Source organism: Gallinula chloropus (genome assembly GCF_964237585.1).
Source record: "Gallinula chloropus genome assembly, chromosome: 8".
Classification (NCBI taxonomy): Eukaryota; Metazoa; Chordata; class Aves; order Gruiformes; family Rallidae; genus Gallinula; species Gallinula chloropus.
The window spans coordinates 6,934,972-6,953,043 of record NC_140093.1 but is presented as its reverse complement, the minus strand read 5'-3'; the positions used below and the strand labels follow the sequence as shown (position 1 = coordinate 6,953,043).

At 38.3% G+C, this 18,072-nt stretch overlaps 1 protein-coding gene across 9 annotated transcripts in view; it reads left to right on the top strand.

The window, feature by feature from the left end:
• The window catches only part of TRIP12 (thyroid hormone receptor interactor 12), a gene marked incomplete at its 5' end in the record, with an annotated part of 50,130 nt that overhangs the window by 17,039 nt on the left and 15,019 nt on the right, over positions 1-18,072 (top strand). For 3 of the 9 annotated variants that reach the window (XM_084267710.1, XM_084267708.1, XM_084267712.1), the window contains 23 exons: positions 82-187; positions 1,326-1,462; positions 2,383-2,466; positions 3,822-3,917; positions 4,924-5,072; positions 5,372-5,407; positions 5,495-5,590; positions 5,965-6,057; positions 6,192-6,353; positions 7,941-8,009; positions 8,137-8,302; positions 9,038-9,155; positions 9,289-9,445; positions 9,747-9,900; positions 10,424-10,652; positions 11,231-11,349; positions 11,937-12,144; positions 13,186-13,286; positions 13,398-13,572; positions 13,962-14,103; positions 15,041-15,232; positions 15,949-16,100; positions 17,835-17,992. In XM_084267710.1, coding sequence (XP_084123836.1) covers positions 82-187; positions 1,326-1,462; positions 2,383-2,466; positions 3,822-3,917; positions 4,924-5,072; positions 5,372-5,407; positions 5,495-5,590; positions 5,965-6,057; positions 6,192-6,353; positions 7,941-8,009; positions 8,137-8,302; positions 9,038-9,155; positions 9,289-9,445; positions 9,747-9,900; positions 10,424-10,652; positions 11,231-11,349; positions 11,937-12,144; positions 13,186-13,286; positions 13,398-13,572; positions 13,962-14,103; positions 15,041-15,232; positions 15,949-16,100; positions 17,835-17,992 — 3,099 coding nt within the window. Of the gene's footprint in view, positions 1-81; positions 188-1,325; positions 1,463-2,382; positions 2,467-3,821; positions 3,918-4,923; positions 5,073-5,371; positions 5,408-5,494; positions 5,591-5,964; positions 6,058-6,191; positions 6,354-7,940; positions 8,010-8,136; positions 8,303-9,037; positions 9,156-9,288; positions 9,446-9,746; positions 9,901-10,423; positions 10,653-11,230; positions 11,350-11,936; positions 12,145-13,185; positions 13,287-13,397; positions 13,573-13,961; positions 14,104-15,040; positions 15,233-15,948; positions 16,101-17,819; positions 17,993-18,072 lie in introns of all 9 variants that reach the window. The other 6 variants (XM_084267709.1, XM_084267713.1, XM_084267707.1 and 3 more) reach the window with 4 other exon arrangements.

Sequence of the window (18,072 nt, the reverse complement as noted above, 5' to 3'; positions counted from 1 at the left end):
GTATGCAGAAGCTTCATTTTCTTGTAAAACTGCTGTATATTTAAAGACTCCTTTAATCTCCATTCTTTAAATACTACATAGGTCTAAGAAAATCTACGAAGAAGCGCAGTGAATCACCACCTGCTGAGCTCCCCAGTTTGCGGCGGAGCACACGGCAAAAGACCACGGGCTCCTGTGCTAGCACCAGGTGAAACTTAACATTATGAAATGTCATTAGGGTGGTAGCAATGTCAATGTCACTTTCATGCATGAAAACTGGCCTTCTGTCTCTTACTTTGCTATTGTAGAAGTTGCTGTAGCTCTTCAGACTTTCTGGGATACTCTACACCAGTGTCATGAATAATGTTTAGAAGTTGTAGCTGTCAGACCTTCAATAAGTCCCTCAGTTGTGGGGGTTGGAGGGAAAGAAAGACTCAAAGCAATTACCACAGTCTTAAGTAATCTTTTCATTACCAGTGATCTTACCAATATTTACAAATGGCTAAAGGGTGGATGTCAAGAGAATCACAGAACTTTGGGGGTTGGAAGGGACTTGGAATGGTCATCCAGTCAAACCCCCATGGCCAGAGCAGAATCACCTAGATTAGGAATGGGGCCAGATTCGATGGTGCCCACTGACAGGACAAGGGTCGGCAGGCATAAACTGGAACACAGGAAGCTCTGTCTGAACATAAGAGGGATGGTGGAGTGTCCTCTGGAGATGCTCAAAACCCACCTGTGTTGTACCTGTGCAATCTGCTCTAGGTGATCCTGCTCTAGCAGGTGGATTGAGATAAGTGATACCCAGAGGTCACTTCCAACCCTTACTTTTCTGTGATTGCATTTGATTGTTTAATTTGTACGTATATTTACTTGTAGTGGTGATGGCAGTAGTGATTGGGGAAAAAAAGGCTTGTGCCCTCAAACTTGTTCTGGCACTGAAAGCTAAGGTGAATATCAGAGTTCTGTTTGTTTTCAGTAGTTCAGAATTAAAACACGTTCACTCTGTAATAGAACTTTTCAAATGTGTACGTAATTTGTATCTAACAGTCACTTTAATCTTGTTTTGACTGTTATATTTGAGCAGACCACCTTGTCTTGAAGGGTATAATGTAAGAATGGAGCTGTAATGCATGAGTATGAAAAAATCATTGGCATGGTGTGAGGAAAGGATTGTAACAAGTTGGATAATTTTGTGAAGATGGATTCTTAGCAAATCTGTTAGTTTGCCCAACTTTGGGTTGATTACACAAATGTTACATGGGGGTTTTTTTGAGTGGTCTCACATGAATAAATATCTTGTATTAGTTCATAAGGCCTGAAACTTTGGTTTTTTAAATCTTTAGTCGGCGAGGCTCTGGCCTGGGCAAAAGAGGAGCAGCTGAAGCTCGCCGACAAGAGAAGATGGCTGATCCTGACAACAACCAGGATGGAGTTAACTCTTCAGCTGCGCGTACAGATGAGACTCCCCAGGGCGCTGCAGGTAAGAAGCAATTCCAAGTGAAGCAGTTTAGTACACTTGCCAATAAAAACTACTTTGCACTTAATATTTAAATGGAAGGAAGCTCTGGAGAGTAATTTTTAAGCTGGTACAGCTGATAAATAATTCTGGAAGGTTTTCCAGACACACACCTTAACTTTTGAATCTGGTCTCGTGGATCAGTCTGGTGCATGTTTCAGGTTTGGGGTTTTTTTCTAGTCTTTGTGTATGGCCATTGAAGTAGTGTCTACACTTTTTAAAATAACTTCAGCTGATGCTACATAAATTCCTGTGCTGTCAACTGGAGAGACACCAAACTGTTCCGAATACAGAAGGCATGCATTTACCTGTAAAAGCTCTTTTGTAACTACTCATAAATATTCTACAAGTTTTGTGTTGAAATTGCAAGCATGTCTGTACTGGAGAAATCTGTAACCAAGTTCAATATTCTTACTTGCACAGTCCTATGAAATGGTACTTAATTTATCATCTGGACCTAATCAGTAGTGCATTCAAATGAGCTTTCCAGCAATTAGCTGGATTGTAGAAAGCCTCCAATGTGCTCTGCTTAAAGCTATCTACATCAGTATAAAAAGTCAAAACTAATGGAAACCAATTGCAGCATAGCACTCAACTAGGAATTCATGAAGGATACAAGTAAATTTGTCTGAAAGGTAATTTGCTGATCTAGCTGTATTTTCTGTCATCTTACGTTTATATAGCCCCTCTTCAGCTCTTGGAAAGTATTAGACCTGTGGACTGCTTTATGTAAAATGACAATTGTGCAGAAGTGTGATGGTGGCAGCGTTAAATGCAGAGCACTCTTCTGATGGTGGATGCTTTCCTTGATGGTGAAATTGAGAATTTGCCAGTATTAAAAGTGCTGTATGTAACTTGCAGTAACCTCTATTTTATTTCTTTAGCTTCTAGTTCTGTTGCTGGGGCTGTAGGTATGACAACCTCTGGAGAAAGTGAGTCAGATGATTCTGAGATGGGAAGACTACAAGGTATAGAAGTTACTTACTTTTTTCTTGGAGCTTGTAAATAGCCATGGCTACTCAAGTTCTGTATGATGTGTAGTGAGAAGGCTGTGTTTTGTTTCTCTGACTGTGAATGTGTTCTTATTACAGTAGTTCTGAAGTACATATATTTACAAGCCTTAATTCTATGAAGATGCAAGAATTTGGAACTAATGTTTGGAGGGGGTGGCATAGCATCCTTACTCATTGGCATACTGTATAATACACTAGTATTGATGATTTTTCAGGAGGAGGTGGGTGGAGAGAATTGACAACTCAGCCCTGTTAAGCATGTAATCTCAAATATGAGAAGTCTTTGCACAAATGTTTTCAGTTGACAGGCCAGGTTAGGCCCACTGTTACTCTGCCTGCTTCCAGATAACATTTTTTGTGCTTGTCACTGATATCTGTGTTGCTGTAAGCTTTGATCAAACAAAATGTACAAGTTGTTAAAATGCTTGCTTTTGTGCTTGGGCTAAAGGATTCAGGTGTCTCTCAGCTTGAGAGTACAGACAAGTATAAAGTCATCTTGCATGTCCTGCAACTGTTTTGATGATCTTACTGCTACATTGTAAGGAACTCTGAGATGGTCATCTCCCTTGAAAATGACAGGTTTTGGATAGTCTGGGAATGTAATGTCAAAATGAGTGCTATGTCACTACCAGTTCACTTGCTTTAAGCCCTCAGGAAGAATAGGCATGCATTAGGAATATTGAGCTAAATTGTTCTTTATTATTAAGTGTTATTGTATTGATCAGCAGTAGCCATACTTGCTAGAATAGAAATCAGAATCACCCACTTACTTTAGACTAAGTAGCACTACTGAAAAGTGTTTAAGAACAAAACTGAAAATGCCCTAATATCTAATGGAGTATATCTAATGGAGATCTTCTGTCTCCTCATCAGCAAGTAAAGCTGTGAACTTTCTTCAGTGTCACTTTCTCAGATTAATAGTGCTATTCAGTTCCTGAAAATGTGAAAATAAGCTTAACCTGTTTTATGCAGTTTTGAGTTCTGGTTCGTAAGTAGTCTGGTATATCTGCTATTCTAGGTCTAGACTTAGAAGACCAGACTTATGTAAAATACTTAGTTCTGGACACTCAGTGGGTGACTTCTTAAAGGGCCATAATGCTCTGATGCATACAAAAAATATATTTGGTCCTAAAAGTCGTCTTTTTGGTGGTTTATTTTTTTAGAAATTGAGATAGCTGTAGTTATCTAATCTTAAGTCTTCTAAAGTATCAAAATTCTAGTAATCTTCAATTATAACATCATGGAATTTAAGCTTTTAAAAATATTTGTAGAAGCTTTGACAATGGCTGTTATCCTCTGTTTGCTTTTAGCTCTATTAGAGGCTAGGGGTCTTCCTCCTCACCTGTTTGGCCCTCTTGGTCCTCGGATGTCGCAGCTCTTCCACAGGACAATTGGAAGTGGAGCTAGTAAGCAAAGTTTGTCTAATTTGACTTAATTCTTTCCACTTCCAGACTAGTAGAATTCAGCCACTAGTAATTTTTAATATCTGTATTAGCTTCATAGTTTAATATTTTACATGTTGGAGATTTGTATGTCATGATGATACTAGGCTACTGGTCAATAATATTCATTTGCTTGCCTTCCTATAAGGAAAAAAAGGGCATTTACTTGAGCCACATTTCTTTTCTTGTCTCTAGTGTTTGGGGGCATCTTAATGTTCCCTTTTAGGTGGGGAAGGGAGGGTTCTTGCCTTTTTCACCCCTTCCATATCTTTTTCTTTTGCATGATGGGCTGCTTAACAAAAGACCTCTCCCAACCCCCTTGGGATTTTTGCTAGCTTTAAGTGCTTAAGCTAGCTTTAAAACTATTAGTAGATGTCAGTTCTAGGGTATGTTGTTTGTAGTTTGTAAAGTGTCTTAGGTTTCAGACAGAAATTAGTTCCTTCAGGCAGTGTGTCACTGAGAACACAGGTCCTTAGTCTTGTTCCACCATGTCTGCATTATGCAGCTGAATAAGGTGTGTACCTTCTAGTCCAAGTCTTTTTGGCTTCCCAGGAGAGCTGAAGGCAGCTTTTTATACTGGCTGCCAAGAAGCTGATGGGGTCTCATGAGTACTCCATGTGTTGTGTTATCTGGGGGTTCTGTTGAAAAGTCCTTTGCTTTATAACAGTGGAGTGGTGTGGGTTCTGGCGCCTGCTGTAGGTTGGCAAGATGGCTGTGGTGAGCAGTGTGGTGAACTCCCTGTGCTGACCAGTCTGCACTGGAAAGACAGCCAAGAGATATTTTTTTTTTTTGCCTCCCTATCTTATCCCCACCCCCCTTCTTATGACAGGGAAAGGAAGTGAAACTACAAATACAGAGGAAAACAAACTATCTCTGGTCTTCCACTCTGGCAAAAGTATAGCGTAACAGTTCTTTTGAACACTTATGTCTTCTAATACCTTCTTTCCTAATCTGTTTTCTGGATAACTAGGTTCCAAAGCCCAACAGCTTTTACAAGGCCTCCAAGCCACTGATGAAAGTCAGCAGCTACAGGCAGTTATTGAGATGTGCCAGCTGTTAGTCATGGGAAATGAAGAAACATTAGGAGGATTTCCAGTCAAGAGTGTTGTACCAGCTTTGGTAAAGATTAAATCTCATATGTCTATTTGAGGACTTAGTATTTCACTCACTTTACTGCTTAAATAAAATATTATGAATCCATATTGTATACTCCGAAGTATGTATGTGTATATATCTCATTATTTGGATTTGAAGGCGTGTTTTGCAAAGTTTTTTTTAGTCCTATTAATACTTTGATAGATCATAGCTCTTGAAACTTGACTAAAATTCTCAGTCCAAAGCAGTGATGCTGATTTGTGCCCTTTATGTTGATATCTGGATACTTTTTATGAAACTAACAAGATTTTATTTTAAAACAGATAACGCTGCTGCAGATGGAGCACAACTTTGATATTGTAAGTGAATTTTAATGTTTCAGAATTCTTTTTAATTAGAAAAATGTATTGTGAACTGAACACCAAATATGTGTGTCTATTTAATAGATGAACCATGCGTGTCGGGCCTTAACATATATGATGGAAGCACTTCCCAGATCATCTGCTGTAGTAGTGGATGCCATTCCTGTCTTCTTGGAAAAGGTAATTAAATCAAAACAGTGTCAAACAAATCTGAGGGGATTTTCTATTATGTTTTAATTCTAAGATATACCATTAAGATCACAGCTTATAAGATAATGCTTAATGCATGAGAAGGTTTTAAAAACAGGTTTATTCTTTCTTCACACTTTTAGGGGAAAGCACTGATTCACTGAAAAGTCTTTGCCTGATTGTGTTGCAAATATACTGTTATGCAAAATTGGAGTAACTATATATCTAGCCTTAGATGGGCTGCTAGCAGTGCAGCTGCATTAGTGTGTGCTTTAGTACATGATATAACTGTGCAAGTGATAACGAAGATGGTTTCTAAAGCAGTTTGTAAAAAATATTCTACAAGCTTTCTTGTTTTCTTGTAGCTGCAAGTTATTCAGTGCATTGATGTGGCAGAGCAGGCACTTACAGCCCTGGAGATGTTATCACGCAGGCATAGTAAAGCCATTCTGCAGGCAGTAAGTAAAAAACAAAGCACATCTACCTGTGCCACTTCTACATCTTGGTAATAATCTGAAGATGAAATAAGAGAAAAAACCTTATGTGGCTTCAGCAGTATTGAGAGTGAAAATGTTTGTTTATTTTATTCCAGGGTGGGTTGGCAGACTGTTTGCTATATCTGGAATTCTTCAGTATAAATGCACAGAGGAATGCACTAGCTATTGCTGCCAACTGCTGCCAGAGTATAACGCCTGATGAGTTTCACTTTGTGGCAGACTCTTTGCCACTGCTTACACAAAGGTTAACCCATCAGGTAAGGAGCTGTAATAAAACAGAAAGCTTCAGTTTTGAACTGAAAGTAGTATAAAGCTGCCTCCAGATACCTGGTTCTCTACTGTGTATCATTTGCCTTTGCAGTGTAGTAACTGCCTAACAGTTTCTGGGCTGTCAAGTTGTGATATGACATGCCTAGGGACTGTCTGTTCTTTGTATATGTGCTGTAAGGACTTGTGACACCCCTATTTATTGTGCAAAATTAATTAAGTTAGTTACTGTAATGTAGACTATAATATTTGGGTTTAGCCCTTGTTGCCCATCTGTAAGAGAAAATCCTGTAGCCCTACTGGTCCTCTTAATAAATGAGTTGCAAGGTTCTCTCCCAGTTCACACTCAGGAAAGCTTCAGTTTCAGTTTTTGTGGGGTGTTTTTTTTTTTCTGATTTGGCTTCTGAGGGCTTGTGGCACTGAAAGAAAGTTCATGCTCTTTCAAATTAGTTTGAAGAAATTGTATTCCTACAATCTCCCTATCTTGAAATGCTTCTATGCTCATAAATGAGCACTCAGTGGTTATTGTACCAAAAGGGATGTGAATATACTGCTTGATTGGCATATTTGCTGTTAAAAAAAGGTGAAAAAGGAAAAATATTTTGATCCTTAAGAAATGCAACTGAACGGAAGCTTCTGGATAATGTTGTGTGTTCTTTTGTTGCTCTTAAGTTTGCTAACATCATCTTGCTGAGACTACTTGAGTCTGAGGCAGCTGTATAGAAGTCAAATGTCAGCTTTAAATGGTGCTTTGGAAACAAGGAGTGCCATTCTCAGTAATAGTAGGGACAAGTGCTGACTAGCTCTCTGAAGAGAAGCTGTAGTCCACAATTGCAAGATTTCAACAAATTTTGAAGTGGAATTTCTCTAGCAAAAAAATCAAGTCTTGAGTTAGCTTTTAACAGAGGAGTAGAGGTTGGAAGGCACTTCTCAGTTACCTAGTCCTAGCCCCCTGCTTAAGCGAGGTCAACTAGAGCAGATTGTCTGGGACCCTGTGCAGGTGATACTTATAAAAATAATTCCAAGGAGAAATGGCCTCTCTTGGCAACCACTTCAAGTGTTTAACCACCCTTACAGTAAAAGCTTTTTATTACTTTCAAATGAACCTTTTTGAGTGTTTCACTGACTTTTTAACTAGAGCAGTTCTTAACTGTCTTGGTGTCTTTGCATTTGCTGTCTTGGCTGCACTGTATGATAAAATACCAGGCTTCATGTAGTCTGTACAACAGTAGCTGTCACTCCTGCTTATTATCTGTATCTTTTGTTGCTCTGGTTTTGTAGCACTTAGCCCTTTTGTTTCCTCCTTGCAAAATCCACAAAAGGATATTCTAGACCCATTTCTTCAGCTCTAATAGGTATTTGTGTTACAAGTGTGAGGTGTTCCCAGGGAATATACTGTATCATGGGGTCAATTGAGACTGTACTGATGAATTTAAAATGCAGAGTTGTAATGTTCTGTAAAATTTGGTTTGAATGACCTCTTTGGAGAAACTTTATGGGTGCCTCAAAATGACAGGATTAACCTAATGCAAGTCAAAATATTTTAACTCAAACAAATTTAACTTTTTCTATAATAGGACAAAAAATCTGTTGAAAGCACGTGTCTTTGCTTTGCACGGCTAGTGGACAACTTCCAGCACGAGGAGGTAAGGGTATGGGCTTTAGGGGCATGGATTCTTGTTTCTCTTTCCTTCCCTCAGTTTCTCCTAAGGGTTTACCATTCAGAGTCAAACTAATGTTTTCAATTTTGCTGTTCCCCCCCCCCCCCCGAAGAACTTGCTCCAGCAGGTTGCATCCAAGGACTTGTTAACAAATATCCAGCAACTCCTGGTAGTGACGCCTCCTATCCTGAGCTCAGGAATGTTCATCATGGTGGTGCGCATGTTTTCCTTAATGTGCTCCAACTGTCCTACACTTGCAGTCCAGCTTATGAAGCAAAGTGAGTTCTTACTCTTTCATATTGTGGGGGACCTACCTAAGTTAATGCCTACAGTCAAAATGGAACTCTTTGCACTTGATTGTACAAGTACTATTTTCTGTTACCTTTTTTTTTCTTCACTTACTATGCTTCCCCATGGAAATTCTTTTGTTGAAAGTTGGTGTTTGGTTTTTGTGGTTTTTTTTCTCTTCCTTCTGAGCAGTGTTTCTCCCCTTTCCTGTCTCTGGCTGTTGCCTGCTAGAGTACTCACCTGATTTTGAGTCTGTATTAGCAGCACAAGTGACACTTATTTCAGAATAATTTACACTTGTTTCAGCACAAGTCAAATAATTATTTTGGTAGTTACTAAGTGAGGGAAACATGATTTAAGGGCTTTTGTGAAGGTAAAACATTAAGAAAAATATTCACTGTGTAGCTATTTTATTACTTGTTTTCTTCTTTTGGTCATGTGAATTTTGACTTGTTACTTCAACTGCCCTTCGTGTTGCCCTGTTTTCTTCTGTGCTCTGTGTATGGAGTAATATTCCCCTTTCCCTTAAAGGAGGAACAACCCCCAAAAAAATCCCCTAACAAACCCTGCATCGGAAGCCAAACATTTCTTACAACATTTGAAGGCATGGCTTTTGTCTTGTTGTCTAGTGACTGTTTGCTTATTATTCTTCTGCATAGTGTCTATAACATGAGACAGAGTTTATATTCTGATATAGGCAATCTCATAAATAATAATTTTTGTAGATATTGCAGAAACACTTCACTTCCTCCTTTGTGGAGCCTCAAATGGGAGTTGTCAAGAACAAATTGACCTTGTTCCACGAAGTCCTCAAGAACTCTATGAGCTTACTTCTCTTATCTGGTAAGTTATGCAGCCCTAGGTTTTGGGTCTGTTTTGATATGTTAAAATCCATAACTTCTCTAAAATGAAAGAAGTTCTTAGATGGATTTCATTTTATACTTCTAGTAAAGTACCGTTTTAATTTTACTTACAGTGAACTGATGCCTTGCCTGCCGAAAGAGGGAATCTTTGCTGTTGATACTATGCTGAAGAAAGGAAATGCCCAAAATACAGATGGTGCAATATGGCAGTGGAGAGATGACAGGGGTCTCTGGCATCCCTACAACAGAATTGATAGTCGAATAATAGAGGTAGGGATTTCATACACTTACATGGTGATGTTCATATGTATGTGGCTGTGTAGGGAATTGAGTGCTCTCGTAGTGTTCTGAGAATGTCAGCTGCCTTGAGTAAGAAACACATGAGTTTCCTCAGAACTCCTGCTGTAATATCACACTGTTTTGGTGTTTGTGTTCAGTAATGGATGAAATGCTCTAATCGCTCTTCTTGTATTTCTATCAGTCGTTTCTTCTACTGTTGCCTGTCTCGCTGCCTTTTTGTATAGCATCCTGTTCGTTACAAACTTCTTAACTTCAATCTCTTGGTTTTCAGGCAGCTCATCAGGTTGGTGAGGATGAGATAAGCCTGTCTACGCTCGGGCGTGTCTATACTATTGATTTTAACTCTATGCAGCAAATAAACGAGGATACTGGAACAGCACGTGCCATTCAGCGGAAACCAAACCCTCTAGCCAATACAAACACTAGTAAGTGCAGCTTAGGATATCCCTGGTGTATCTACCTGTGGCAAACTTGTGCTGGGTTATAAAACAGTCTGCTACTTAGCAAATGTATTTCTTGTGCTTTCTGTAGAACATCAAACTGTTCTGATTTTCTGTGAATGGAGAGAGCTTTACAACAAACCTGTAACTGTTGAAATGTGTTTTCAATGGGTAAACGGTTTTCCTGGGAACTGCAAGTATTAAAATGGAGGGGAATCTGGGGGTCTTTCTGGCTTGAGACTTCCTGAAACCATTTTCTCTATACAGCTCTTCTTTTAACAAAGACTGTGTGAAGCTTTCTCACTACTGTACAGAAATAGATAAACTGAAGAAGACTCCTCAGAAGTGGAGGATTTGTTCCTACATTATTGACATCAGGTTGACTTCTGGTTCTTAAATTAGATCTTTCATTCCATTGAAGAGCTAAACTAAGTGTTTTTTCTTAAAGTGATTATCAGGGCAGAGGTGCAATGAACTGTGCAGTGATTTGTTGCACAATTTCTCGCAGGTGGACATTCAGAATTGAAGAAGGATGATGCTCGAGCACAACTAATGAAAGAGGACCCAGAACTGGCAAAATCCTTTATCAAAACATTGTTTGGTGTTCTTTATGAAGTATATAGTTCTTCAGCTGGACCTGCTGTTAGACACAAGTGCCTTAGAGCAATTCTTAGGATAATTTATTTTGCTGATGCTGAACTTCTGAAGGATGTCCTGAAAAACCATGCTGTTTCAAGGTGGGCTGGTTACACGTTCTGAATGAAACTAATTTTGAGCTTACAGCTCTTAACTTGTGGTTAGTTCATTTTAATCTTCTTTGTCACTGGAGATTTGTACTTTTAAGAGTGCCAACTCTTCAGGAAATGTTTACATTTTGGGTTTTGCAGTAGGTGCCACCTCTAGGTGTTCTTAAACTTAAGTTGTCTATATGGCTGTGTGTACTAGTAACAGACTTGTGACATCTAACTGGTAAGTCTAATTGTAAAACCTATCTTACGTGATACACCATAAAGTTAGGGCTTTAGACAAAAGGATGCAATTAGAAAATAAACTGACTATTTTTTCCAAAACAATACCAAGTTCCACACCACCATGTTATTTAAAAGAAGTAAACTCTTTTCTTTTATACATGTGTTAAAACTTGATAAAACTCATTTAGGTGGGAAGAGAGCTTTTCCAGTTCTCTTACCACGTTTTTAAAAGCACAAGGAAATCTGTTTGCATGTAGTACTACTTATGCAGGATGAAGTGGATTGATTTTATAATTATTTTTAAAACAACATAACATCTAATTCTGGTAATTTCTCTGTTTTAGTCATATTGCCTCCATGCTGTCAAGTCAAGACCTTAAGATAGTAGTTGGTGCCCTGCAGATGGCAGAGATTTTAATGCAAAAGTTACCTGACATTTTTAGTGTTTACTTCAGAAGAGAAGGTAAATCTTGGAGTTTTTTAGTTCTGCAGCTCCTTATTTAGCACTTGAAATGTGTGTGCATGTGTGTAGAACCCATATTGTTTACTCTCTCCCCCAAGCTGTAAAAAATTAATACTGTTCTTGAATAAAGCTGTTGTCATATGACAGGGTAGGAGCTGACCAAGACTCTGGAGGAGAAAAGTTTGTTTTTTCTGAATCTGAAACAAGTTTGTACAGGCTGACAAGATGCTAATGAACTTGTTTCTAGGCTGAAGATGGCTTGCTGAAATTACATGGATAGTCTTATGGGACAAAACTGATGAATCTTGGGCAAAAATTCTTTCTTATAATCTACTGGGGATTCTTGGGCTACTTAAACGATTGTTCATGCTGCTACAATTTTTCTTAAACTATGTAGCTTAACTTTTTCAAGAAAGGGTTGAGCTGCTTTTAGAACTTAGTACTGGTAAGCTAATGCTGCCAGTAGCCAAAACACAGGCTCTAACAAGAGACTTTGATCTTTCCAAGTACTTTGTTGCCACCCTTCCTTCTCAAATAGCCCCAGAACCAAACCAACCCTCCAAACAAATGTTTCTTCTTTTGCAAAGGGGTGATGCACCAGGTGAAAAATTTAGCAGAGTCTGAGGCTCTGCTGACAAGCCCACCAAAAGTATGCACTAATGGATCAGGAACACTGGGTGCCACTACAACAATAAATACTGGAACAGCCACTGCTGCCAGTAATGCAGCTGCTGATTTGGGCTCTCCAAGCTTACAGCACAGCCGTGAGGATTCTTTGGATCTGAGCCCACAGGGGTAAGTGCACTATTTGTTGTGAACAACCTGTGGGTTTTTTTGTCTGTGGTGGTTTTCTGGGTTGGTTTTTTGGTTTGGGTGTTTTTTAAAGTCTACACAGGCTGCTACATTATCACCTACACTTTGCAGTGATATTTTGATCTAAGGAAATAAAATGGAGTGGTGTTGATGCTATCAAGGGGTAGTTTAGATTAATTTTATATGAAATAAAATAAGAGACCAGTGACCTGCTCATTAGAATGTAATGATATGAAACTATCCCTGCTGTCTAGGGAAATGTGGAGAATGCCAAGAGCAACAGCTGTAGACTCATGTATATTCTTGAGGACAGAGTGGTTCTTTCAGACAAATTATAGCTGTGGTTCATGGTTCCTTTCTCCTGGAGACTGGAGGAAAAAAGAGGTCACACTTATGTTATTTGGTTGGAATGTGAGACTTTCGAACACCTGGAGGATTAGTATCTCTTGGAGGAATCAGTTATTTAAGTGTTACATAGTTTGCCTGTATTTTAAAGGTGTAATGTTTGTCTTAATGTATTGCCATAATAAGGACACTTGCCTTAAACCAGAGTTCAAATATGTGAAGTTGGTAGGTGAAGGGTAGGTGAGTAGAAAACTGCTGGAAAAAGTGCTTTTTGGCCTTTAATGGGGAGGGCAGGTCAAATACAGGTCAATCTTTTGATGTTTCTTCAGTAGAGATTTGTGGATTAATTTTTTTTGTCTATTCAAATAAATGAAAAACCAGATGGTTACACAAATAAAACCATGAAACACTTCTGTCTGTATTTCATTGCCCAGAGTGGAAAGGTAACAGCAAGCAAAATCCTGCCTTTCTGGATACAGTAGTCACTTTGTCCTTCCAGTTGAAGTAGACCTGAGGCCCCTTCTTTCAGACCTCATTGTTCCCTTGTTGCCCTCCTTGTTACGTGGTGGGAACCTCTATATTGGTGAAATAGTTGACAGATGGGTCTTACACTGAGGGGTGGGGATGTGTATGAATGGAGGATGGAAACATGTTACTCTATTTTTAAATTTGGGACAGACGACTCAGTGATGTCCTGAAGAGGAAGAGACTGCCAAAACGAGGGCCAAGGAGACCAAAATACTCTCCTCCAAGAGATGATGACAAAGTAGACAATCAAGGTAAAGAATTCTTAAAATGTGATACTCTAAGCTTACTTAAAATGAGACATAGGTAGTCAAAAGTGCAAGCTGTAATAAACCTATTGATTCGATTAATTTTATCTTCTGCAGCTAAAAGCCCTACAACTACTCAATCTCCTAAATCTTCCTTCTTGGCAAGTTTAAATCCAAAAACATGGGGAAGATTAAGCACACAGTCCAACAGTAATAATATTGAACCAGCACGAACAGCAGGAGTAAGTGGTCTTGCAAGGGCTGCTTCCAAGGACACCATTTCCAATAACAGGTAGGCTCACAAAAATATTTTAAATATTTTCATGTCTTGGCTTTTAGGTACATCTGCTTATAGCCATCAGGAGATGAAGTAGCACCCATCAAAGAACTTTGAGTTTAACCACTTGAAACCTCTGGAAGAAGAACCAAGATATTAGGGTAGAGAAGAAAAAGCCTCTTAGTGTCAAGTAGCATGCTGGGGAGAAACTGGAGAATTAAAGAAAACTGGTGTGAGAACTATTCTCTACAGAATACAACTTCACTGTGTTGGAGTCAGAGGGAAGGGGTATTCTCTGTGCTGTTAAACACAGGGAAAGTAATACTCTGGTCCTATTTACTTACAATATTGGAGTATGCAAATGCATAGTGTGGGCTGAATGCCTTTTGTGTGCTTCTTCACAGAGAGAAAATTAAGGGCTGGATTAAGGAGCAGGCCCATAAATTTGTAGACCGTTATTTTAGCTCTGAAAACATGGATGGAAGCAATCCTGCACTAAATGTACTACAGAGACTTTGCACTGCAACTGAACAACTCAACCTCCAGGTTAGAAGTGGCAAACTTATTTGGAGTGATGGTGGGAACATAAGCAGTAAAGTATTTCAAGGCAGCTAGAGGAATGCTGGCTGTTGTAGACTGTGACAAGTATTTTAATTGTTGTTTTACACATTAAGGTTTTATTACTTGAAATCATAATAGTGTTTCTTAACTTGCAGTGGTTCGCTTGGGAGTTCTTTTAGAATTAATATATAAGCTCTGATACATACCACTGGTGACAAATGACTAGTATTAAGAAGAATGTTCTTGATTCCTGGCAACATGCTACTTGGAATTTTATTTCAGATTTCTATAGTTAAGTGTTAGGGATAGATTGACTGAAGAACAGTTTGTAAAAGAACTTTGGGTGTGCAGGTTGGATGAGGTGGAAGTAGCATTTGGTTGAGAGGATGGAACAAGTAGATTGGACCGAATCTACTAGCATCTCAAGAACTTGAGCTGAGCTACTCAGATGGTTCTGATCCTTAAAAGATGGTCTCAACCTGTAATGTCTAAATGAAACAGCTGAATTTTGTTCTGTGCTTTGATCTAAGCAATCATTAAAATAGGAAAATTTCTCTCCTCCTAGTCCACACAGATGTCATATGAAATGTGGACCAATCTGCATTTGAAAAAAACCCACATAAAACAAGCTTTTGGTGGGAGCTCATCTTTATGTTGCATGAGACAGAAATGGACCTTGCATTTCTCTTAAAATAGGAAAAATGTAGATGTAGCCTGTAATTTCTCCTCTTGAAATTGTGTGTCCTCAGATTATTTGCCCCATTGTTGCTTGTATTGAGTTACTATCTACTGTAGACCCTCCCTTCTCCTCCTTCCGCCCCCAACACTTCCTTTATAGGTGGTCCATGCAATTGGAAGAAAAATAATATTTTTTTAAGCCCTTAATACCTGGGTAACAAAATACTATCTTGATGTTCTTCAGGTGGATGGTGGAACAGAGTGCCTTGTAGAAATCCGTAGCATTGTCTCGGAGTCTGATGTCTCCTCATTTGAAATCCAGCATAGTGGGTTTGTTAAACAACTGCTGCTTTATTTGACATCTAAAAGTGAGAAAGATGCTGTAAGCAGGGATATCAGATTGAAAAGATTTCTTCATGTATTTTTTTCTTCTCCAGTAAGTTTTCTTGTTTATTGCTGTGTCATTCTTAATTGTCTTTCAAATTGTATTTATCTTGCCATTTGAGAGGTTCAGCAATCACTTTAAGTTCAAGTACGAAAGGAATGTTTTGTGTATGCCTAAGCTGTATAACACTGCAACTTTGATGTGATTCCATGTATTTAAAAGTTTTAAACTTAGAATTGAAGAAAACTCCATGCAACAATGGAAAATTTTAAATGCTCAGTTGTCTGAGCCTTGAACAACGTATAAGTTGTTCCTGACTTGAAGTTGATGAACAGTTTGGGTAGTAGGCGTACTGCTTGTTCTCTTAGTCTTAAATACTTCAAACAGCTAGGTTGTCCTATTTTTAAAGGGAGGAGTTTAAAGTGGAAGAGAAGAAAATAGGGAACTTGAATTTCCATGAAGCTAACTGTTCCTGTTGAATGCTTAAAATCTGTAGGGCTTTTTATTTGAATCCAGGAGAGAAAAGTGTGTTCTTTGAAACAGGTCTTTAATAAACTTCTGTCTTCTAGTCATCCTGATACTGCTGACACTGTTAGTGAGAGCAGGGATTCTTAATTTCAGTTTGTTGGTTGGGTTTGGGTTGTGTGGTGGTTTTTTGGTTGGAGTGTGTGTGTTTGGGGTTTTTGTTAAAAACACAACAGCTTGTGGTATAAGTTTTTAAAGATGGATTTTCAAGCATATAACTAGATGACTCCAATGTATTTCAGCTTCCCGGAGAAGAACCCCTTGGAAGATTAGAGCCATTAGAAAATGCACCTTTGTTGGCATTAGTCCATAAAATGAACAATTGCCTCAGCCAGATGGAACAGTTTCCTGTCAAAGTGCATGACTTCCCTAGTGGAAATGGGACAGGGAGCAGGTAAGGATTAATGCTCAGGTAAAAGTTTCGTTGGAAGCTTTTGTTTTTCAAAACTTCTTTCAATCCCAGAACTTCCTAGAAGTAATGGAAGCTTCTGACCCTGTTAAACACAAAAACAGTTGACTCTATTTAGTGGGAAATGAAATAATATTTAACTAAATGCTTGCTTACTATCTTCAGACTTCTCTTGCTTAGATTGGGGTTGGATGTGTAATTTATATGCAATCTCTAAATTTAAAACTTGAAAAATTCAATGTCTCCTTTGTTCTAATGTAACAAACACTGAAAAGGAAGAATCTATTGCTAAGACACTGATATTTTTGCTGAAGTAATGAAAGTGTGGAGAGCTTGTGTTAGTGTTGAACGATTATTCAGATGGCATCTGTTGTCCAGAGTGATAATGGGTTGAGTGATGGGTTGGCTGTCATAATTTTAAAATACCTGTAGATCTGCCAGTATGTCTTCAGATAGATCAAATAGAATCCAACTTCTTAGTTGCATTATAAATAACGTATTTTAATGACTGAAGATTTATTTCTACTATTGTTTTTGTGCACTGTAAATCAATGCTATTTTTCATTTAGTGAATAGCATACACTAAGTTGCATATAAGCTTTGAAAGTTTTTTTGTGGTGCTGGGTAAAAGCTGAACTTTATTATAGACATATTCTTGTGACTATGATGAATTTAGGAGGGGAGGAGCATTGAAAATGAATTTTTGAAAACCTTTCAAATTTGAAATGTCAAAATAATTTGTCTCAAGTAGTAAGAAGGTGTGGATTTTTTTGTCACTAGTTGTGACACAACTTCTGTTACAGTAAATATATTGGCTTCACACTATAGCATTGATCTAACTTATATTACAATTCAGTACTTTTTTTTGTGAAAGTGTTAAACACAGGAAGGAACACAATAAACAGATTTATAATACTTGAATTTAATTGTCTTGATACTGGCTTTTGCAAACAGTATGTCCGCTGTTAATCTTAGAATGCTCTTTAATATACACTGTTTCTGTAAAGAGTGGGATAACTGTAAAAGTTAAGCTGCTAATATAGAAGTAAAATTCTATTCTTTTTGATAGAAAGTTAAACAGCATTGTTTGACTGCTAGTCTTACTGTGCATTATCAGTGAGGATTTTGAGGCATTAAGGTTTGGTGCTCTTTTGCTAGTGCTGGAAGTAGAAGCAGCCGAAGTGAAGAGGTTTGCATATAAAAACAGCTAGAGTATTGGTAGCTTGGTGAGATGCAATGTGTATGTATACTTTACTTAGCAAAAACAGAGGAGCTTTCAGGTTTTCTTTAGGTTCTTGTTAAAGATGTGAATGGATACTTGGTGTTTTCCACCCCCAGTTCTGATCCGTGTTGTACTACAGGTAAATGCAGCTCTAAATGAGATGAGCTGAGCACTGAACAGCTTCAGATTTCAAAGGCGGTCAGCGTATTGCAGCCAGACTCCAGGCTGGACTTCCTTTTAATCCATGCAACCTCCATTGGAAACTTCATTTAGTCCAACGTGCATTCTGGTTTTCTTGGAAAATGAAGTTTTTAATCTGTTTATCCAAATCTTAATAGCTTATTTCTAGAGAAAGGCTGAGAAATAATACACTGATCAAGTGAATTTGTAAATGCATGTGTAAGCCTATTTTAATGCATTTTAAATGCCATTATGGTTATTAGATTCTTTGTGTAGCAACTTTTTTCACAAATTATTTTGAGTTTTTCTCTTAACAGAGGATCCCAAGCTTTAAAATTCTTCAATACACATCAATTAAAATGCCAACTGCAAAGACATCCGGACTGTGCTAATGTGAAACAGTGGAAAGGTGGACCTGTGAAGATTGATCCTCTGGCTTTGGTGCAAGCCATTGAGAGATACCTTGTAGTTAGAGGTATATATATGTTATATAGTGATGTGAGTTCTGTTTCTTGGGATAATGATTCTGGCCAGTAGTGTAGAGTCTCTAAAAAC